General features: G+C 41.0%; 1 protein-coding gene across 4 annotated transcripts in view; it reads right to left on the bottom strand.

The window, feature by feature from the left end:
• Positions 1 to 266: 266 nt before the first annotated feature.
• The window catches only part of MID2 (midline 2), a 99,200-nt gene continuing 75,059 nt past the window's right edge, over positions 267 to 24,407 (bottom strand). For 3 of the 4 annotated variants that reach the window (XM_059156596.1, XM_059156597.1, XM_059156594.1), the window contains exons 6-10: positions 15,428 to 15,555; positions 14,375 to 14,608; positions 7,278 to 7,439; positions 5,573 to 5,780; positions 267 to 5,198 (exon numbers count right to left, since the gene is read on the bottom strand). In XM_059156596.1, the coding sequence (XP_059012579.1) occupies positions 4,796 to 5,198; positions 5,573 to 5,780; positions 7,278 to 7,439; positions 14,375 to 14,608; positions 15,428 to 15,555 (1,135 nt within the window). In that variant the 3' untranslated portion in view covers positions 267 to 4,795. The remainder of the gene's footprint in view (positions 5,199 to 5,572; positions 5,781 to 7,277; positions 7,440 to 14,374; positions 14,609 to 15,427; positions 15,556 to 24,407) is intronic. The other variant, XM_059156595.1, reaches the window with a different exon arrangement.

The raw sequence follows: 24,407 nt of genomic DNA, 5'->3' as shown, positions 1-24,407 counted from the left end.
TGCCTCAATCCCTGAAACATAATGTGCATGTCTTCTTGGATCTTACACCTTCATTTCTTTAGTCTTCCTGACTATTGCCTGTTCCTGAAACCAGTCTCCGTGATTGGATCCCGATTTCTAGACTCCCTGGATCTTCTCTGCCCAAATCTCTACCTTTTAAATGATAACTGATTTCCCCCAAGTCATTTAGACAACTCTGGTAACCTACAGCCGTCTTCCTTTTCAGTTTCCCCCAATTTAAACTCCAGTGAGAGACAATCGAGAACTCATGAATACATATATATTTATTTAATTCATAATATAGCATTTTGGATGGCTGGGATATTTTAGAAGGATGAGGCTGTGTAATCCACAGATGCTCAGATTTCTGTCACTAGGAGAGACACTATTGGTCCAGAGCTCTCAGTACAAACAAGTCTGGGATAAAATATTTGATAAAAAATAGTCCGACAATAGTCTAATAAATATTCTAGCCAACAACAATAACACAGTATATGTCTGAAGCTGGCAGACCAGACCGTAAAAGGCAGTTTCACCTGCCCTGATGGCAGTCAACCTGGCCAACCTGTAATACACAGCCAAATACAGCCAATGGCTCCAAGGCTGCAATTGGCTTCAGGAATGGAAATAAGCATGGGAGTGATTCTTATCTGTCAGCCTCACATTCTCCATTCTGTAGAGGAAATGGTATCAAATATTTGAGCTTATCAAAAAGTCCATCCATGGATTGCTCCATCCAGGTAGTCATATATAAATATGTAAACCATGGAAGCTTAGAAAATTCACCTAGTGTATTTAAGCTGAAAAGAACACATAAGTGATGTTGCTGGAATCTGAATTTCACTGCATCCAAAGTTACACAATGGAATTACATGATAAAAACACATACAGATGCAGCAATTCTTACTTACAAGTAGTCACAACTCTGACGTGGCATTAAAATTTCTTTCATATTCTCAAAACAGTTTTAACTCTATTTTGATTAGTTTTGTGCTTTCTTCAATAAGACAATATAAAAAAGTGGAAACAAGCATAAATTGCAGACAGAAAGAATAATTTGCTAGCAGAAAGGATCGTAGGAGAATAGATTGAGTAGGGCAACAACAATGAAAACTGAGAGCGTCGCCTTCCTTGAAGATGTTAAATATAGGTCTTATTCCCTTTGTCCAACTGGGTTTATTTAGCTAGAGCCAGTCAATGGCTTCACTTAAGGTCTCTGGGGTTGCCACTATAGAGGAAAGCCTTGAAGTCTCCGGGACTAACCACACCGCCACAGGAGAGTACTTTGCCACCATGTTGTTTCGTGGAAAGCACTTTTCATTATTTGGCTGAGAGACGTCACTGTTTACCCCAAACCCAATTTAATTTCCTACATTATTCAGTAGATTAAACTATGAGCAATTTTTGGCTGTAGCCCAAACTTAAATTCACCTTCAGAGGACAAAGTTTGAAAAGATTGGAAAGTTCTTGAAAAGAATAGTGCCACATGCTCTAGACAATTCCCCAAGTTAACTTCCAAAGAGCTTCTGAGGCAGACAATAGTCATTTATATGTATGAGTCCTGGGACATCTGAAAAATAATATTAACACAGCCCAAATGAAGAAGTAACCAAGCTTTCCTGCCCAGGAAATAACAAACACCGGTATGGATATCAGAGTACAACAGGGAAACTTTGCTTATTCATTCATTCATTCATACATCCGTTCAATAAACATTAGTCAGGCAACTACTCTCTTCCACGCACCATGCCAAGTATTAAAAAGTACAACAACAAAAGACACAGTCCCTGCCCTCAAGGTATTCACAGTCTAGTAGGGAAGATGATTATTATACATTAAACTTTTGTGTGCATCAGAATTACCCGGGAACTTGTTCAAAATGTAAAATTCCACTTATGTGCCCAGATAGTCCAATTAAGTACATCAGGAGTGGGGTCTAAGATCATTGTTTTTACAAACACCAAAGGTGACTCTACCAGGCGGTCTAAGGACCACACTTTGAGAAAAACACTGCTATACAAGGTGATTATTGCTGAGAAGGGGGTGGGGGGAACTCTCAGGGTGCCATGAGAGCTCAGAAGAGAACATACCCCAGTCTAGGGGGTGGTCAGGAGTTAATCTGGTTGAGAGGGTGGGGGTGGGGAAAGGTAGTCTAGGCTAGGCTCAAATGTAAGGTGGGGAAATTGAAGCTTTGTCCCAGGCCACTAAAAGGTAAAGGGCAGAAAAAAATGAATAGCTGCGGAGACCCAAAGATAAGGTAAAAGGAATTGGACTGGGGTGGAGGGGGCGTGTTCTGCATTTATAGCATTTTCACACTATTCCCTCAATGCAAGAACAATTCCTGTCCCCTCTGGGCATCAGAACTGTTAGTAATGTCTCTATTCCAGGACCAAAGAACAACTTGTATGAAGAGTTGACCTTGTCTCACGCGACAAGTGGAAGGAGGAAAGTGGCAAAAGCTGAAGCTGGGAAAGCTAACAAGGGTCCTGAAAAGCCAAACCCAAAGTAAATGGGACCTTCTACTGAACGCTATGGGAGCCAGTGAGAGGTTTTCTGAAGGGGGAGTGGGGAAATTTTTTTTTTTTAAACTGAGGGCCGACCCCTAGAGGAGAGACCAGAGTAACTGAGAAATGAAAGGCATCCATTTTAAAGCACCACTACACTGTACTAGGGCTGGGGCCGGGAGGAGGGGGTGAATGTTTCTTGTGCACTTCACTACGTGCCAGATGCTGTGCTAGGCAGTTTACATGTGCTATCTTTTGAAATCTTTACAACAGCCTTGTGAGGTAGGTATTATTTTACAGAAGAGGAAACAGAGGCTCAGAGAAGTGAAGTGCTTACCCTAGGTCACACCACTAGGAAATGGCAGAAGAACTAGGATTTAGTCCAAAGACTACGAGCTGTCCATGGCAGCAAGCTAGCTCCCCGCACCGCTCGATCTGACTGAGGTTGCTCCTTTCCTAATTAGCAGAAATGACATACGGTTTATTTCAACCAAAAAGCCGATGTTGCTGCTAGATAACTTAAGTCTGAGCCTGCCATCTGTGTGCGCATCAGTCCTGCTTTCCCTGTTAAGTGAATAAACAATACAAAGCTGTTATTTAGGGGATTTTTATAGCTACTTTGTCTCTCCTACAGAATAGTAAGGCATTTGACAGCAAGGGACTGTGTTTTTATCAATACATCAGCAGCAGAATGGTACCCAGCATCTAGTAGTTTGTTGAATGAATGAATGAATGAATGAAAGAACGAACGAATGAACATACGTCCACCGAGGCTGTCGGAAGGAAGAAGGGAGACATTTTGGCATTGTTCCAAGTCTCCAGTCTGGTGGCTTGTAACAGCTACCACTTTGTACAGAAATAATATTTTCGCAACTCCCAAGAAGTAGAGTCCTCAAGGCGGACTTAATCTCTCCTGGGAAGGAGAAAGCTCTGGTTCTGACAACCTGAGTCCCTGCAGCGAGACTGACAAAAATCACAGACCATAAAACTTGATGCCCTTCAACAACAGTGAGGAAGACTGGGATGAAAGTTACATTTGCACTTGCCACGGAAGGGTCCGATAAGCAGATGACTAGTGTAAACAAGATCGCAAGAGGAACAATTCTTTAACCTGTTTAGGCAGACTGTTCTCGGGCACTCTGAAGCACTTCAGAAGTGTTTTATCTGAAAACACAAGTACATTTATATGCAAATTGTTGTTGCATCTAGAAAACTCCATTCTTACTGATTAAGTAAATAAAGTTCCTAAAGAACATCCATTATGCAACTCTTTTTTTCTTTTCTTTTTTTTAAGCCTAATTCTAGTAACTGTACGTACTTGAGAGTAATGAAACGTTATTTCTTTGGGACATCCCGTGATGGAATTTTTAACAATTCAAATGAACCTCCTCCATTAGGCAGCCTCAGTGAAACTGTGCTTCTACTTGGATCAATTTTCTATCCGGCAATAGCATCTCTTATGCAGTCTTGTCCCCCAATCTCTCCTAATCCAATTTAGAGCTCTTCCCAGCATCTATGTCATTATTGCACATGTACCTGTGTGTGTGACAGGAGGGAGAATGGGAGGGATGAATGGAGTGGGGGAAGAAATGTTGCCTGATTTTGATGATGTTCCCTTTAGGGGACAAAAATGGATGATATAACTCATTTTCCCTTCCAGTATATTTCTCACTCAAATGAGCAAATCAAAAAATTTATTAGGTATATATAATTATAAAATGAATATATAACATATATTATTTATTCATTTTATATATATATTATATATACACATACATGTTCTTTGTATAATAAATCCTCGATTGTAGGCTTTTTATCAAAAACTACATATAATATGTGATCCTTTGACTCCTCAAAATTCTACTTGGCCAAACTGGCCAGTGCTAGGAAAGGCTGACACCCCCACCCACGCACACCTTTCCGGCTGGCTAGCCCCTTGTTCAGAGCATCTTTCTACATTATTTACTTAGAATTATCCTAATTCCTTCCAATATCATTTATACTCCTAAATCACTGGGAATTTTTAATTCTCCAACGATAAGAGAGGTATTCTCTAAATTTCTCCTCCAATGGCTTGAACCCAGACTACTCAGATAATTCATTCTGAGAGACTCAATACATTAATTCAAATACAAGCGTTAATGCACAGAAATTAAATCTATAGTATCTAGTTATTTTGGATACTTCAGATGAACTTTATTTTGTATTTTGTATATTGGACACTAACTGAGGTTTAGGAGGGGAAGACCTGCTGGACTGGAGAGCCAGTGAATTATAGGCTCTCTGAAAACTTAATGGCAAGCTTTCATCCCAGAAACATAAGGGGATTCTTGAGGCCTGCAGTTGCATTCCTGCCGCTCAGGGTAATCAATAAAATCTGGGGCAGGCAAGCCAGACAGGATCATTAGGGATTTGTTCCAGATTGTGAATGTTGGACAAACTGGAAGAATGAAGGTCACGTCAAAAGTATGAAGATGGAGAGAGTTAGCTGGGTCATAGAAAGACAGCATGTTGTTGTCATAATCCAGAAGGACACCCAGACGTTTCAACTGTGGGGGCACATCCACCAGCATTTCCTTGTTGTTATGTCTCACTACAAAGTTACTATTGCATCGAGAGAAGACCCATGAGGAGGCGTTCTTGCCAATCCATTCATTCTTGGGCGCTGATTTGTAAGCGATACCAATTGCATACCTGTGAGACAGTGGAAAGGAGAGAGAAATAAACATGCATTAATGATCTCAGTGGTGCTAGGCACCATATGGGATATATAAGAAATCTAAAGCATGCCTTGTCCTTTACTAAATAGTATACTTTTATACCCATAATGTTAATAGCACAAGAGTTTTAGGAAGTCAGCAATTAGAGTGCTGCAGTAATTTCCAACCCCTAGCTCAGGGTATTTCCCAAGATTTTATATTTTTGCTTTTGTAAAAGCTGGCCAATTTTTCTAGGAGTGGTTTTCCTCACATGCCTTTTAACCTTGACTTACTGGTACTATGTTCAGGCTATGGAACTGAATCTCGCAGAAAAAAGGAAGAGAAAAACTACAAGTGGGATCCACTCACCAGGTGGAGGAACCCATGACCACTTCCCAGTAGTGGCAGCCACTGTCAATGAATATATTCCCTGCTGCCCCGTAGCACCCAGCTCCGCTAAACCTCTCAGGGGTATGGCTCTTCTTCAGAGAGCTTTCATCCTTCTCCATCTGCAACCCGTCATTGGAGATCTTCAACTTCTTGTGAGTCATTTTGGGATCCAGTTTAAAGGGTTGGCCTGAAAAACAAAAGAAAGAAAAAACAAAACGCATGATAAAGTATTTAAGAATGCCATCCCTGTCCTCCAGGACTATCGCTACCAGGGGATTCTTTATAGGATGATCTTTCTTGGGCCAGTGCAAGTTGGCTGCTATTTTGATTATATTAAGAAAGTAGGGCCGGAAGCCACCATTTTCAATAAAAGAAGCAGCAGCTGCCCCCCTGGATAGGTTATCAAATTACAAGGAGGCTCTCAGGCTCTCTTGCTTTCAGATACGTTTTGTACTCTGCTTTATTTCAGTGGGTAGCTTGGGATTTGAGTAGGTCCTAGGGGAAGGAGTGTTTGAGGTGAGACAACGTGAGGGGAGCTGATGAGTTAATTGCTGGTTGGTGGCAGAACAAAAAAAAATGTAAGAAGAACTCAGTGAAGACCATCTTTCTACCCTCTTACTATGGGGATGTAAAGAACATATGATTAGGTACATTCATTAGAGTGACAGATGCATCAGGAATGATCAGAGATGGAATTTGTTGTGTAGGACCATTCACAACCTAGAATTTCTTATAACCATATGATAAAACAAATGACTAGAAGCCAATTGCTGGGTACGGCAAGAGCTGTGTTATACAAAATGGGTCTGTGACAGACACTGTTGGCAAACATAACGCCCCTTCCCTACTTTTTTCTCTTTTCCCCATTTTCACCACAGAGGGCAGAAGAGCTAAATATTCCAGCTCCAAGCCTCTCTTGCTGCTAGGGGTGGCTAATAAGATGGAAGTAGATGGAAACAGAAGTCAGACAGGGTTGGGGACACTTCTAGAAACGTGCCAGGCTTTCTCAATAGAAGAGACAGCCATCCTATGCACCGACTCTCTCCCCCTCTTCCTATCTTAAAAAAGGAAATATGACATCTGGAAGCCACAAGGGCCGTATTGTGGCCATATGACAATAAGTCACTATGCAAGGGGAGAAGAAGCTTAGGTCTTTTACAACATCACAGAACTAGCTGCTGCACTAGCCCTATCCCGAACTGCCTACCTTCAATCTTCGTGCTATGGGAGACAGAGAAAAAACTGTTTTAGCTACTCACAAATACTATTTGTTAAGCTGAGTTAGCTGGAAGTCTGGGAAGTCCCCTTAGGTCAGAAGCATTCCTAAAAGGTATTGCTTCTCTGCAGAAGGATTCTACCAGATTATCCCAAATAGTCGTATCTTACAAAACTGTTCCCCTAGCACGGGATGGGGTGCAGAGAAAAACCCTTTACTAACACCCTCCCCAAACACCAGCTACTACTACATGCACTTTGCATGTATCTCTGGGTTCATATATTTCCCAAGGGCACCAGTAAACCCTGTGCCCAAAGCATAAACTATTAAAGCTATATAAAACTATTAAAGCCCCTCTCCTCAGTGCCTCCACTATGTTGCACTACTGTGGTTCCCCGCTCAGGCTAAAGGTATTCCCTGGCACAGAGGGAAAAACGGAGCTCTCCTTTTGGAATCACCACAACGTACTATTTGTTTTTAGTCGGGTGGGTTCACTGTTCCGGCTGCCTGCCTGGTTTATGGCTTTAACAATGAAGATGTAGCGGGTCCCGCTCTGAAGTCCGTGTACTGTGTAATGGTTCTGTTTAATATTGGGCACAATCATCCAGCTATCCACTGAATTGTACAGGCCTGTAAGGGGGGGAAAGAAAGGACATTAACCAGCAGGTAATACAAACAGGATGAGAAGCACACTGAAAATTCATCAAAAGCTCACCCCTCCCCCAACCTGCTACCACCAAAAAAAAAAAAAAAAAAAAAAAAAGAAAGAAAGAAAGAAAGAAAGAAAAAAGAAAAAAGAAAAAAAAAGAATTTCATCTTGTTTTCTTTTGAGTCCCAGGAGACAGAGTGAGATATCTTCTGCCTCTTTTCTCCCATGGAGCTAGGCTCATGCCAGGCTCCTTATGGCCACTCTACAAAAGTCATAGAATCATCCCTATTTTATGGAATCCCTGGATCTTGACACCCAAGGCCCAGTCCTCTGACAGCTGAGCCTGGCCTGGTATGGATGGAGTGGCACTGGGCAGAGCACAGGAACATGGAATCTCAGAGCCAACAGGACACCCACACATCCTATTTCCCTCATTTTACAAAAGGGAAACTAAGACTGAGAGAAAAAAAGTGACTTGCCCAAGGCCACAGACAGATGGTGATGTGCTGAGTGTAACTCTCGTCTCTCACCCTAGTCCTGTTCTCTCCACTGTGTGACAATGCATGAGGTGGACAGCAATGTGGCTTTGTCCCTGCAAGGTAGCGAAGCTGTCAGGGCTAATGGCTCATCTCTCCCACCCCCTCCCCACCCTTCCTCTCAAAACTAACTGCGCTCCGAGGTAGCATATAGGGAAGCCAAGGAGATGGCATGCAAATCAAAGCAAACATTACCATCTCCTCACTTGACACTACCCATTTTTTGCTCCTTCTAATACCCATTCTAAAACCCATTTGAAGTTGGGTGGTCCAGGAACACATTGTGGCCTGGAACCTTCTTCCCTCCCAAGCTCAGAGATCTAGGTTTTTGCTTTTGAAACTCTTTGGATCATAAACACTGACTTAAACAGAGAAAAATGTGCATAATCAAAAACATGTATTTGGCTAACTGTGAGTAAAAGAGGGGTTGACATTCTGGTTTGTGAATTATCGAGGCTCCTCTCTTCTGTTATCTGCTTTTCAATCCGTTTATTGCTTTTTAATCACCATTCTACCAAAGAGTGCGAAGGAATGAGCAAGGAAAATGAGCAGTAAATATCGTCCCTTCTATGCAGCACTTGTAAAGGATTTAGTGAGGCTGAAAATTAAAAATAAGCATGAGTGTTTTAGAAAAAAAATAATCATGGGTGTTTTGAAACAGATCTGAGCATGAGGGCTTTATAATGAATTTGGTAGGAAGTTGAAAAAGTCTCAAATAAAACCAGAAAAAGAAGCACAATGGAGGGCAAACAGAGATGTTCGAGAAAGAATAACTGGTGAAGATGCTCAGTCGTGCTCATGAAAAGAGAAGGATATAATATAATATAATAATTATAATATATATATATAAAATATTATATTATATATATAATACAATATAATAATTCCAGGAATAATGTTGGAGGGCTTGGTTATCCACATACCAATTCACAGTATGAATCATAAATTGCACTTTGAATTTTAATACAAAGAGGGAAATAAATGGTCTTCCAGATATTCTTCTAACAATACAAAACAAAAAACTGAACTTCATAATGAAGTACTATGTAGCTATGAAAAAGAATGAGGAAGATCTCTATTAACCAATATGGAGTGATTTCCAGGGTATACTGTTAGCTGAAGAAAGCAAATTGCAAAAGAGCATGGATAGTACGCTAATTTTTTTTTGCAAGAAATAAAGGCAAATAAGAGAACAATACATATGTTTGAAGTCAGCAGGTAAAGGGCTAGGGATAGGATTAAAAAAGGGATAGGGATAGGCATGGGATTAAAAAGACATGGGAAAGAAAGACACTTCTCTGAATACACCTTTTTTGTCTTGTTTTTCCTTTTGGAAACACATTGTCTTACAAATTCAGAAAAGCACAATTAAATCAATACGAATGAAAAAGTGGGGACAAAAACTGAAGACAAGCTGAAACAAATGAACCCTACTGCATTTCAGATGAAAAACAACACACCAAAGGGAAGGGGGCAGGAGGAGGACTGAAAACAAATCCTGAACTATTAGTGCGGGCAAAGCGCTTCTGAATCTGTTCGATACATTACAGGATTAAGCAAATGAGCACATGTGTTGATGTCATTGGGAGCCAGGGTTCTCACTATGGAGGTTGGAACGTACAAATATGGAGTGGGGGAAGGCAAGAAAGAACCTGTGGGGATGGACTGGGATTGGAGGTACTGGTATGAACTCGTGATTTCTATTCGTGTGTGTGTGTGCGTGCACGCGTGTGCACACACACGTGCATCCATATACACACGTATGTTAGGTATGTGTCTCTGTATATTATGCGTGTGCATAGGTATATGTACATGGGTATATGGGTATGCTCCTAGTACCCAGATCTTGTTCTCCAATAACATCCTCCCATTAAAATAAACCAGGGTTCCTTAGAAAAATGACTGATTTCAAGGCTGGGGCAGGATAAGGTCAGTATGAGCCTAGAATCTTCTGTTCTGCTAGAAATAAAGAAGTCCTCAGAAAATGATGGGAAAATGTAAGAACCCAGGAGTCAGCTTAAATGGCCCTTACTGGCTAAATCTGGACAATCTGAGCATCAAAATAAGCAAGGGCAGTGAAGAATTATAAACGACTGAAGAAAGAGAATTCACGAGTCTACACTGAGAAGTAGATAAATAAACAGAAGGTGGGGCTTTTGCTTATAGTAGAATGCAGAGTGCCAACTAGTAAATGGGGGAAGGAGTGTTCATTTGGAAAATCATCATTCTGCAATCATCAGGGTAAAGACTGGAACATGCAAGAATTTTTGACTGATGCTAAAACAGGAGTGGGGTGTGATGAGTTTGATGAGGAAGCAGGACATTTTCATTGTCTCAAAGTATCACCACAGGGATTGCTTATTAGTTGCAAAAAGAAAAATAGTAACTATATGGTGAAGAAATCCGGCAATGTCTTTGACCAGCTGAACAAAATTAGTATCACCAACGAAGGGCAAGTGGACATCACATGCCTCCAGATGTGATGTCCTCAGGAGGACACAACATCTCCAATGCAGTATTCCAGCCATGAATGCATAATTTGAATGTAAATTGTGAGGAAACATCAGAGGAACCCAAAAATAGGGGACAGTATAATAAAGAAATAAAAGGGCATTTTTAAAAAGAGGTCAATGTCGTTAAAGACAAAGAAAGGCTGAGGAAGCGTTCTAGATTAAAGGGGACTAGGGATAATGACAATTGAATGCAATACCTGATCCTTGACTCTAAGGGACAATATCAGGTCCTTTATATGTTAGAAAGGAGGTTATTGGGTCAACTGTCAAAACTGGAATATGAATGGTGGGATCAGAAGAAAAGTATTATATTAAATCTCTTCAAGTTGATAACCACACTGTCGTTATATAAGAGTTTCCTTATTAGAAAACCTACGTTGAAGAATTTAGTGGTCAGAGGTGATGATGTATGCAAGTTACTCTCAAATGGTTCAGAAATAGATGGGGAATGCTAGCAAATGATAAAGGAAATGGGACAAAAATATTAACAACAGATGAATCTGGGTAAAGAGTATACGGGCATTCTTGTGCTACTCTTACAACTTTTTTGTGACTTTGAAACCATTTCTAAATTTCGAAAAGGCAACTATAGAATTCTCTAGGTGTCACTGAGACTTGGCGAGATGGGGTTAACGAGTGAATTCTGGTAATGGAAGTATACACCTGGCTCAAATGGGAAAGACCACAACATGGAAATCCATGAACCTGAGTGTAAATGTGTGGTGGAGAACATTTGCATGGAAATAAAAAGGAGAGGAAATAGAAGTTTTATGTTTGTGGCAGTATGTTATTGTCGGCCTGCTCAGACAGAAGGTATGGCCAGTGCTTGCATAATGCAAAACACAAAATTGAAATAGACTAAAGATAGACAGTAATGGGGAAGATAATTGGCCAAACATCCATTTGAATCCAGCTAACAGCATCATCGGAAACACTACTGGCTTGTGACCATTTCAAATCTTAGATGAGGTGGGGAGATAGTTACAGATGAAGAAAAGAAAAGGGAAAAGGAAAAGGAAAAGAGAGAAAGAAAGAAAAGCAAAAAGACTAAGGGGAAAAGCAACTCTCAGAGCCAAGGTTCAATCAACAGTGGCAGAACAGAGGTAGGCCAGACCAATGAAAAGATTAGGCCCTTGAATTTTCATGAATATGTATTCCCAATAAAATAGCTTCATCTTTTTCAAGATTTTATTTATTTATTTACTGAGGGGGAGAGGTGGGACAAACAGATTTCCTGGTGAGGAGAGAGCCCAACATGGGACTCGATCACAGGACCCTGAGATCATGATGTGAGCCACAGTCAAGGGTTGGAGGCTCAATCTACTGAGCCACCCAGGCACCCCCTAAAATATTTTCGTCTCATCTGCCCATTGCCAGGCAGAATTTTGCTCAGGGCTCTGCTCCTGTCACTGTCCTATTCCACTAGACTGGAAGATGACATGGAAGACAGGCTGGGAGGACAGAAACTGGATTTGAAAGGATTTGGGCAAGCTAGAATGTGAAGTCAAAGCTAACCAGACAAAATGGAAGCGGGATGAATTTAAGGTGTTGCATTTCAGTTTATACAATCAAGAACTTGAAAGACCTAGGGATTTCAAGTGACTACATGCTCAGTAATCAACACTCAGTAGTCAGTGTGACTACTCGAATAAAGAGGTTCAGGGCTAGGGGGGTCAGACCACTTTTGTAGTACTGTATTCACTTTTTTGAGAGCACTTTTTGAAAAGATGTTATGCATTTATTTTAGAGAGACAGTGAGCACAAGCGGAAGAGGGAGAGGGTGAGAGACTCTCAGACTCCATGATGAGTGCAGAGCCCGATGCGGAACTCGATCCCGGGCCCCTGAGATCACGATCTGAGCCATAACCAAGAGTCAAGTGCTTAACCAACTGAGCCACCCAGGCACCCCTAGACAGTGCATTTTATAATGCACTTTGACACATAGCAGTGTGTTCCTGAAAAGGATACCATGACAGTAAGGGGCCTGAAACCATCTCACATGAGGAGCGATTCAAAGAATTAAGGGCGTTTAGCCTGGAAAAGAGAAAATTTAGAAGGGATGTACATGAGAGCTACCTAAAGTTATCTGAAGAACTGTCATGGGAGAGATGGATCAGGTTTGTTAGTGAGGCACAAAAGGCTAGGATGAGGACTAATTAGTAGCTGTGGGTTTCATTCAAGAAACATTAAACTTGAAGTCTGACAGGCTTGTGTTCAAACCTTGACTCCATCAGTTTGTATCTCTGTGACTTTGGGCAACTCATTTCACATGAACCTCAGATTCTTCATCCATAAAACAGAATTAGTATCATCTATGCCATAAGGCTAGGGAAGAAGCCATGAGGACTCAGCGTGATGATCAATGTGGGAGCGTTTATAAATGACAAAGTGGAATGCACGTTATCAATTCCTATCGTCATTGTTATTTACTAGGAGGAAGGGTTAGGCCCTCCGTATGGAAGCCCTGACAATTATTTACAACAACAACAGAATGAGTTATTTTGTTAGAAGTGAGCTACCTATCACCAGAACTGGAAATGTTCCAGTAGAGGCAGGACAATCATCCACTGGGTATCTAGTAGAAGGGAAGAAGATTAGACTAAAGGACTTCTAAGGTTCCTTCCAATCTGAAGGCGCTATGATCCTATCGCCATTAAGAATCATCCTTTAAGTTCTTCTTTACAAAGGGCTATATATCTTTGAAAATGGAGAGCAGAGCCTTCAGATCTTTGTCGCTTGGACTTATGGCTCAGCTCCCAGCAGACCTCTGCTCTATCCCTCTCAGGAAGGAGAAGCTCAGTTGCTGGCTTTAAGACTCACCAGAGCAAGGGAGAGAGAGACAAGTGCAGGAAAGCATGTCAGGGAGGCCTCAGGGTTTGTGACTCCTCAAGCTGAATAAAACACCTAGGAGCACAGCTACCCAGGCCAGGTGGCTTAGGTGGGAGCTGCACGAGGCAAGTGTTTTTCGAGTGTGACCCACAATGTCCTGTCACCTCCCCAGCCCACCATGTGGCCCAGCATGGGCACCAAACAGGAAAAGGAAGCCTATTGGGCTGGTGTCATGGGGAAAATTCCTCTCATGTGGGCCTGTGTGCGAAGTGAGACACAGATGCACGCACACGTACAAAGGTAAAAGAAAATACTAATTTGCAGCTCTGCAGACTAGGGCGAGAGCCCCAGGGTGAACCTTAGGGTGGGAATCAGCTCTGGTCTTGAATCCAGTTTTAATTCTGCTTTCCAGTTCTCCCCAGCACAGGGAGGGGAACTCGCAACTGGGTCTCTCTCATCTGGCCATCGATGAGTCAAGTTTCTATTCTGCCTGGTCTTGCTCTAATTCACCAGAAGGTGAAACCATAACATGTGAGCTCAGTGACTGCTTTTTAAACATCTTTCATTTCATGACCCACTGCCACATTTTTGTATTTGGTGTCATTCTCAGAGGAGGGGGAGAAGGGGGACAGTGACAGAGGCAGAAGGCTTATCACTATCATCGCAGACACAAATAGGTCCGGGAAAGGAAGCAGTTGTCCTCCAATGTGATGTATTTTATCATGTTAATGAAGTGGAAGAAGAGCTGAGGAGAGAGATGTTCACACACACAGAATCAGCAATGACAGTGGCGTGGCTGCCCAGGAATGAATCCTGCACTGGGTTCTGACTCAGGATGAGCAGAATGACATGGATTAACTGAGGAAAGGCTAGGGATTACAAAAACAAATGGGAGTGGTCCCCATGACTCCCCCAGCAAGGAAATACACACCTTGCTTGTCCACCCAGCAATACGGTCTTTGCAATGCCCTGGGGGAGCTTACACTGTCTACGAGAAACACTATACTCAACAACCTAACATGTCTTACAAACACTTGCCTCGTGGCGCCCCGGCCAATCTTGAGCAGCTTACTGCTTCCTTACATTTCCTTATCTCTGGCCACAGGCCCCAACTACACCATGACTTACTGATGAAGTTAGCCTGGCCAGTGAATATGGTGTACTGAAGCTCATAGGAGCTGATGCTGAACTCATCATCTGAGATCCAGTGGACTGTAATGGTGTCGTGGGAAGCAGTACAGAGCTCCTCTCGGATAGATGGTGGGTTTGGGGCTGTAAGGAAAGGTGGAAAAGAAGGTGAGGAAGGCACACTCTCTCTGTTCTGGAATTTTAGCAGTTGTCACTCTTGCTTCCCAACTCAACACCACGTGGCAAGGAGGTTCTCTTCATCAACGAGATGCATTTGATGGAAGCCAAGTGCCAAGACCTCCAGTGGTCATGTGGTTTTCTTATTGCATGACCTTCGACCTGTTTCTTTTTATTTTAAAATAAGTTTTGTCATATATTCTGGGCAGGATGTCCAAGAGCCAATTATACGAGTTTTCTTATCTGTGAAATAAGGGATGACCAATACCTGACAGATTTGTGGTAGATACTTACACTACAAAATGAATACACAGTGTCTGGCACAAAGTAGTTGTTCAGTAAATGACAGTTATTTTAATATGTTAACAAAAATAATGACCAGTGACAAATTATTGTACGTGTGTATTTTTCTCGGGAAGTGGCCATTCAATAATCCTGAAGGTAACAAGAATTTTTCACAGGCTGGATGCATCCCTCATTTCCTAAAATTGTCTGCAAGCCAGACAGTTCTTACATTTTTTCATCCGAATCTGCTAGTTTCTCAAATTTCCTTAAAATCATTTGAACAGTACGCATATCCAAGCGGGACATGCCTTAATATTCCATAACTGCCACCTGAGTTCTAGCCCCTTCAACAACAAGCAACAATATATTACTGACATGTATTATCTTAAAAGTTATAAAAGCATTTTCATTGCAAATATGGTCCTTTTCTGATTACCTTAAAGTAAGAGAACACCAAAAGACAAGCATTAAAATGGGAAGGAAACCACAGTATTTTCACACCTGTTAAATAATCTAGCCCCTCCAGCAGTTTCTTTTCTCTGGAAAAATCTAAAGCAAAGTTTTCAAAGGCATCATTAAAATTGATGTCTGGAATCAGAACTTGAGAAGATGCTGTTGCCATAGCGACCCTGGAAAAGAGAAAAAGTGCATCAATATACATCAAAATCAGTTTGCAACTTTTATCCAATGTTTGATTCCTGGTTCAACAAGGCAAAAATATATGAGTCGGGGGGCTTGATTCATTAAATGGAAAATATCATATCTGTGATTTTCCAATGGAAACCAGTTAAAATTTTATCATCAGGAACAAATTAAGAGATATACCATATTTATTCACATATGTTCACCCCGCAAACACACTCCCCCATCCTGTCTTAATTTTGAGAAGTAAATACAGGATTTTTTCCCCTCTGCATCATTTTCCATCTGGCAGGCAGCATCAAAACTAGACCTCTGAAGGCTTGGTTAGAGCAGTTTGAGAGATATTTTTTCTTCCCCTCTATTTTTTTTTTATGCTAATCAACAAGCCAGCATGCTGGGGCTGAGCTGAGTTCAAGCCTTCACCTAAATACTGTACTTGATTTGTTCTTTTATAACATTTGCATTTAATTTTATTACTATTTACCATGATTATATAATGCTCTGCTACTTTTACCTCCCCAGTTAGTTCTAAGTATCTCAAGAGCAGGTTTTGTATTTTGTACCTCTCATAGCTTCCATGGTCCGAAACACAGTGTTGGACACATGGTGAATAAAAAATTGTTAAATGAATAATGAATGACTAAAAACAACACAGCTGCTAACATTTATTGAGCATTTAGTAGACAGAAGAGACCACGCATGCACTTTACATTCATGATTTAATTTACCTCTTGCCATAATCCTGTGTAGTAGATGTTATTTCCATTTTGTAAATGACGATAAGATATAACATAAACAAGAAATGATACATAGAAAGCTTAAGTAACTTGCCTAAGGTCACACAACCAGTAAGGGTCAGAAAAAAAAAGTCTATGAGTCTATGTTCATTAGATTCTAAGCTCTATACCCTGAACCAATTTAGATAGCTCTTAAAAAAAATTAAGGTAAATTCTTCTGTGCTTCAGCAATTCTTAACCATAACACATCAGAATTCTCTTGGGCAGTTTTGACCAAAGCACACATGTTGAGGCCCTATGACAGACCTCTGAATCACAGCCAATGAAGATCCTTGAACATGCAAATGACAGAATGGAAAAAAAACATTAATCTGGCAACAATACACAGGTAGAATAAGGGGAAGAGGCACTGAATGTAGAAGACTAGAGAGGAAACTTCTAAGGTGAATTAGTTGTAAGGGGTTGAGAAGTTAACAAACATTTACCCACATAAACCCAGCTACACATCCACCAACAAGAGCTCTTGGCTGTTTGTGAAAATAGAGATGACTTAGGAATAAGCTGTAGGCCAGGATAAACATATGAAAGACTAACACTATAATCTTCAGGTCTTACATAGAATGGCCAGTCTTCAGGATTCAATGAGTAAGAAGACAACAACCCCTATAGGGCAAGAGTTAAGGCAGAAAATTGGCTCATAAAATTTCTTCCTGGCCTCCCCAATCTTCTTTCTTCCATTCATCCACCCATCTGTCCACCAGCCCATCCATACATCCATCCATCCACCCATCCAAACTCACCGAGCACAAATAATGTGCCAGGCATTGTGCCAGGCACACTGGAGACACACAGTTGTGGTCTTTGCCCTCACGAAATTCAATTTGTGGAGGAGAAAGATATTAAATAGGCAATAAAAATGCCACTACAAAGGGACTGTACCATACACAAGACCCCCCTGGCAGGGACTTGGGCACTAAGGGAAATCTCCCGGGAGGAAGTTCATTTTACGCAGTGACCTACACAATGCGTAGGAGTTAGGTAAGCTGAGACTATGTGGCTCTGTGTGTTCTCTCTAGCCTGAAGGTTGCAGAATTAGCAAAACCACACAGGGCCTTGTGGGCCACGTTACAAGGTTTGCACTTTATCCAAAGAGCAGTGAAGGCCACCGAACCACTTTTGGCCGATGAGTGATGCTCAAATTTATGTTTTAGGAAGCGTGTTCTGCCTGTACGGATGGGTTGGAAGGGATCAAAATTGGAGGCAAAACAGATTTTAAGGTGTCTACACATGAGCAAAAAGGAAGGTAGTGACAGGAACATAGACAAATAAAACAGAAAATTAATTCACACAACATGAAAACAAATAGGCAACAAATATATTTCAAAGCCCAGGGTGCCTGGGTGGCTCAGTCAGTAAAGCATCTGCCTTTGGCTCAGGTCATGATCCCAGCATCCTGGGATCAGGATCCCTACTCAGCGGGGAGCCTGCTTCTCTCTCTCTCTCTTTCTCTCTCTCCTTCTGCCTCTCCCCGGGCTTGTGCTCTCTCGCTCTCTCTCTCTCTCTCTCACTCACTCTCTCTCGCAAACAAATAAATAAAATATTAAAAAATATATTTAAAAGCCAACTATATGAGGAATCAAATAAATGTAAATTAAAGTGAGTTTGCATTGAAGATTATAAATAATGACAATTATAGGAGCTTTTTATGCTGGTATGAGATAATGTCTACATATTTTATTAGGACTGAAACTGATAACGAACTTTGGGGATAAGTTTGGCATTAAATACCAACATAGATTAAAATGCAAATATTCTTTGACATCACAGTTCTATTTCATAAATTTATTGCTAAGGAAACAACTGAGGTGTAAGGGCATTCAACATACCATATGTACCCTAACTCTCTAACCATGGGGACTGAGCTAAGTAAATGTAATACATCAAAAGATGAAGTACTACAAGGCCACTGAAAATCAGTTCAATGACAGGGACAAGTTCATGATATATTGCTAAGTTTCAAACATAGGGTATAATGAAGTATATACAGCATGACCCTCTGTTTGTGAAATATTTATTAAATCTAGAGGTGCCCAGGCAGCTGAGTCAGGTAAGCATCTGACTCTTGGTTTCAGCTCAGGTCATGATCTCATGGTTGTGGGATCGAACCCCACCGCGGGCTCCATGCTCAATGGGGAGTCTGCTTGAGATTCCTTCTCCTTTCCCCTCTGCCCCTCTCCAGTCACACACTGTCTTTCTCTCTCTTAAATAAATAAAAATCTTATAAAAAATAAAAATCTAAATATTGGGATACTATATTCCCAAATGTTAGCAGTGGCTGAAAGTTAAGGATGAGTAAAAATGGCATCGGGGTATATGTAAGTGTGTGTGTGTGTGTGTGTGTGTGTCTATGTTTAATATGTTTAAGCAAAACAACATTAGTTATCTCTCAAGGACAATATGATAAGTGTCATTTGTAAGGGGGGAAGGAATACTCTCCCAGCTAGAATTTCATTTTAACCGAGGTCTTGGCCCATAATAGATTATTACAATTATTATTGGTGGGGAAGAATTTCAGACCCTGTGAGAAACCACTGATGAAGATATTGAGGTTGAGCAGATGATTCTCAAGAGAAAAGAGAATAGCCTAAAACAGAATCATAAAGACAAGAGCTTTAAAGGAATAGGTCAAAGGCGATGTGCTCCCAAAGGCAAAAAGAAAATCAGTAGGTAGGAAGAAAAGCAGAAGCGTTCACCGAAGCTAAGGGCAGAGAAATTTCAAGTACGAATCATTGTCAGTAGGAACAAAGGTTATTGAGTAATTTTTTTAAAAAGATTTTATTAATTTATTTATTTGACAGAGACACAGCAAGAGAGGGAACAGAGCAGAGGGAGTAGGAGAGGGAGAACCAGGCTTTCCTCGGAGGAGGGAGCATGATGTGGGGCTCCATCCCAGGACCCTGGGATCATGACCTGAGCGGAAGGCAGACGTTTAAGGACTGAGCCACCCAGGCGCCCCTATTGAGTGATTAAGGAAGACGAAACAGTAAGATAAAACAAAGGAGGGTATGTGCTATGGTGAGTGCTGTGAAGTGTGTAAACCTGGCGATTCACAGACCTGTACCCCTGGGGATAAAAATATATATTTATAAAAAATTAAAAAATATGGGGCGCCTGGGTGGCTCAGTGGGTTAAGCCTCTGCCTTCGGCTCAGGTCATGATCTCAGGGTCCTGGGATCGAGTCCTGCATCGGGCTCTCTGCTCAGCAGGGAGCCTGCTTCCCTCTCTCTCTCTCTCTACCTGCCTCTCCATCTACTTGTGATCTCTCTCTGTCAAATAAATAAATAAAATCTTTAAAAAAAATAAAAATAAAAAATAATAAAAAATCTTTAAAAAAACAAAAAACAAAAAACAAAGGAACGTCTATTAGATTTGGCAACAGGGTATCCATTTGGTGACCTCAGAAAGAACACCGGGAATAGTGTGGTAGAGGCAGAAGACATTTCAGAGACTTGAGTGAGTGGGGAGGATTGAATAATGTGGTTTAAATTTATGTTTGATCTCTGCTCTCATGAAATACCATTGAAATGACAGTCAAAGAATAAAATGTCATAAACCCACAAAGACAAAGAGAATGGAAAAAGACATGCCAGCAAGTAAGAGATTGTCAGCAAATGTTTGGAAGCTAGAAAGGGATGCATGAGCGGTAACCAACAACAGACCAGAGAAAGCTGGGTCAGGAAGCCAACAACGTCAAGCTGATTTTGTGCCGCCGACAGTTGAAAGTTTATAGGAAGAACAGCTAGACCCCAGATCCACTCGACCAGAGAGACTACTCCTCCCTCGTCCTGGCAGGAGATGTGAGGTTCAGTTTCTGCAGAGCTTTGACGCTGCATCAAAAGCAGTCTTTTTTTTTTTTTTAAGATTTTTATTTATTTATTTGATAGACAGAGATCACAAGTAGGCAGAGAGGCAGACAGAGGGGGGGTGGGAAGCAGGCTCCCCACTGAGCAGAGAGCCCAATGTGGGGCTCAATCCCAGGACCCTGAGATCATGACCTGAGCTGAAGGCAGAGGCTTAAACCACTGAGCCACTGAGGCACCCCGCATCAAAAGCAGTCTTAAAACCCTCAGCCACCTTTTCTTGCTTGGATCCCAGAATCGTGGCAGCCAGCCTAGTCCCCCTCATCCCCCATCAGAAGCAGGAGATTGGTAGATTCTTTCTTTGAAGAGAAAACACCTACAGAACTGACATTTGGGTCCCCTCAGTTAAAATCTGGCATTCCACCTTATCCTATAGTGACATTCCCCAAGGAACAAACTGTTCCCATCACCTCAGATCTTCCAGTCACCCTCTAGTGGTCAATTCAAACAGTCAGCTGAAAGCTTACGAAACATGTAGGGGAAGATAGCAACTTAAACAAATGAATGGAGAAAAGGAACTTGGAGGAGACCAAAACAATGCAGAGCTTAGAAGTTTTTAAATCATTGTCCAGATCTTCAAGAAGATAAACAAATAGTTTGTATCCACAAAGCAAGGACAGAATGCTAAAAAAAAAAAAAAATAAAAGCAAAGATCAAGAAAGAGCTCTTATAAATAAAAATAAGAATGCTGAAATTAAAATTTTAATAGAAGGACTGGATAAAAACTTAAGGAAACATCTCAGATAACAGAGCAAGTAGACAGTGTCATGAAAACTAGGAAATGAAAGATTTTAAACATCAGAGAGAAAATCTAGAATGTTCAACCTCTGACTAATTAGCGTCCTGGAAAGAGAGAAGAGGGGAAATAAATGGGAGGAAATTGTTAGTGAAAAATATAAGAGAACTTCCCAGAATGAAAAGTCACTAGCCTCCAGATTGGAAAGACCTACTTAGTGCCCAACAAAAATGAATGATAAAAGACCCATACCAAGGCATATCTTGGGAAATTTTAAGAAAAATGGGATTAAAGATAAGACCTTAAAACCTTCAAATGTTAAAATATAGGTCACATTCAAAAGATCAGGGATCAAAATAGCAGTGGGCTTCTCAGCCCAACACTAGAAGTCAGGAGAAGTCTAGGAGACTAGAAGTCAGAGCCATGCTTTCAAAATTATAAGGGAAATCTATTTCCAACTTACCAAATGTGAAAATAAATTTCAAATATTTTTTAAACAAAAAGTTTTTGAAAATTTACTTCCCATGCATTCTTTCTTGGAAGACCACGGGAAAAAATTGTTCCAACAAAATTAAGAGAGTGAAATAGTACATGAAGGGAAAATCAGGCAGATCTTGATGATGTCTCTAATTAAGAACACTGAGACTCTAAGAGACTAAGTTGGCTGGAGTTCACAAGGCAGAGTATCAGAGAGAAGGCTGCACAGAGAGAATTCTGGAGACCTCCGGAAGGTTCCCCTCTAAGTATTCAAGAAAATACTGATCAATACATGCATGTGAGGAAACTTCCCAAGGCCAAGAAAAGAGCTCCCTTAAAAGATGAGAGGAAAGTGTGCGTGGGTGGCTCAGTTGGTTAAAAGTCTGCCTTAGGCTCAGGTCATGTCCCCAGGGTCCCAGGATCAAGCCCCACGCCAGGCTCCCTGCTCAGCAATGGAGTCTGCTTCTTGCTTTTCCCTCTCCCTTTGACCCTCTCCCACTGCTTGTGCTCTCGCTCTCTTTCAAATCAATAAATTTCAAAAAGTTTTTTAAAAACAGTTGAGAGGGAAAAAATCCCTGGTCCTCACAAAGGGCCAGGAATAGAGTCTGTTCCCAAAAGCCAGACTGGAAAATCTCATGATGCATAGAGCACCTAGGAGAGTACTCAGAAATGTCTTGCCTCGCTAGTACAGAAAATGTGACTCAGACTAAACACTGCTCTGATTCCACCTGACATGTCTTAAAAACAAGATCCAAAAGGATCAAGTTATTTTCAAGAAACCAAACCATGTCCTAGAACAAAGCTTAAGAATATTTATAGAAATACAAAAATATACAGCACCCAATAAGATAAATTTCATTATGTCTGACATCCAGGAAAAAAAAAAAAGATCAGATATGCAAAGAAGGAAAAAAAAACACACAACCCATAATGAGGAGAAAAAGCAATCAATTAAAACTGACCCAGAACTGACACAAATGTTAGAATTAGACATTCTGACAATTTTGATAACTGTATTCCATGCTCTGCCCAAGATCTGATTTTAATTTTCTTTTGAGTATAGTTGACATACAATGTTACATGAGTTTGAGGTATACAACACAATGATTCCACAAGTCTGTATGTTATGCTCTGCTCACCACATGTGTAGCTACCATCTGCCACCATTCAACCCGATTACACTACCATTGACTATATTCCCTATACTGTACCTATTATTCCCATGACTTATTCATTCCATATCTGGAAGCCTGTATTTCCCTCTGCCCATCACCCATTTTGCCCATCACCCACCCACTTTCCCTTGGCAACCATCAGTGTGTTCTCCATATTTGTAAGTCTGATTTTGCTTTTTGTTTGTTCATTTGTTTTGGTTTTGTTTGTTTTGTTTTGATTTAGATTCCATATGAGTGAAATCATACGGTATTTGTCTTTCTCAGTCTGCCTTATTTCACTTTGCATGGTCCATCCATGGTGTTGCAAATGGCAAGATTGCATCCTTTTTTATGGATGTGTAATATTCCTCTGTGTGTGTGTGTGTCTGTGATCTTCTTTTTTTTAATATTTTATTTATTTATTTGACAGAGAGAGATCACAGGTAGGTAGAGAGGCTGGCAGAGAGAGAGAGAGAGAGAGAGAGGGAAGCAGGCTCCCCACGGAGCAGAGAGCCTGATGTGGGACTCGATCCCAGGACCCTGAGATCATGACCTGAGCCGAAGGCATCAGCTTAACCCACTGAGCCACCCAGGCGCCCTGTGTCTGTGATCTTCTTTATCCATTCATCTATCAAAGGACATGTAGGTTTCTTGGCTATTATACATAATGCAATAAAAATAGGGGTACATACATCTTTTTTGAATTAGTGTTGCGTGCCATATATTCAAAAGCTAGAGGAAAGGCTAAATATGTTTAAGTAGAAATATGGATATTATAGAAATAACTAAACTGAACTTCTAGAGATGAAAACTACAATGTCTGAGATGAAAAATACACTGGAGAGATTAATGGCAGAGTAGGCATTACAGAAGAAAAGGTTAGTGAATGCCAAGATATATTAGAAACTATCAAAATGAGGGGCAGGTGAGTGATTCAGTCTATTAAGCATCTGCCTTTGGCTCAGATCATGATCTCTGAGTCCTGGGATCGAGCTTGGGGTCAGGCTGCCTGCTCAGTGGGGAGTCTGCTTCTCCCTCTGCCCCTCCTCCGTTCTGTCTCTCTGTCTCTCTCTTTCTCTTTCTCTCTCTCTCTCAAATAAATAAAATCTTTAAAAAAAAAAAAGAAAAGAATATTATGGCTCCATCAGAAAGGATGAATACCCAACTTTTGCATCAACATGGACAGGACTGGAGGAGATTATGCTGAGTGAACTAAGTCAAGCAGAGAGAGTCAATTATATGGTTTCACTTACTTGTGGACCATAAGGAATAAAACAGAGGACATTGGGATTTGGAGAGGAGAAGTGAGTTGGGGGACATTGGAGGGGGAGATGAACCATGAGAGACTATGGACTCTGAGACACAAACTGAGGGTTTTAGAGGGAAGGAAGGTGGGGGGTTGGGTGAGCCTGGTGGTGGGTATTAAGGAGGGCACGGATTGCATGGGACACTGGGTGTGGTGCATAAATGAGCCTTGGAACATTGAAAAAAATTAAATTTAAAAAACATACCATTTTATGTGTCAATTATATCTCACAAAGATAATTAAAAAAAAAAAAGTAGTTCAGAAACTACTGAAATGAAACACACAGAGAAAAAATAGCTAAAAAAGGAACAGAGTATCGGAGGGCTGAGACAAACTTCAATGAACGTAACATACATGTAATAGGAGTCTACATAAGAAGGGAAGGAGATGGCATAAAGAATACTCAAGGGGGTGCGTCTGGGCAGCTCAGTCAATTAAGCATCCAGCTCTTGGTTTCAGCTCAGATCAGGATTTCAGGGTGGTGAGATCAAGCTCCGCATCAGGCTCGG

This window comes from Mustela lutreola, chromosome X (genome assembly GCF_030435805.1).
Source record: "Mustela lutreola isolate mMusLut2 chromosome X, mMusLut2.pri, whole genome shotgun sequence".
Taxonomy (NCBI): Eukaryota; Metazoa; Chordata; class Mammalia; order Carnivora; family Mustelidae; genus Mustela; species Mustela lutreola.
Note: the sequence above shows the minus strand (reverse complement) of the source record. Positions and strands in the feature narration are given on the sequence as shown.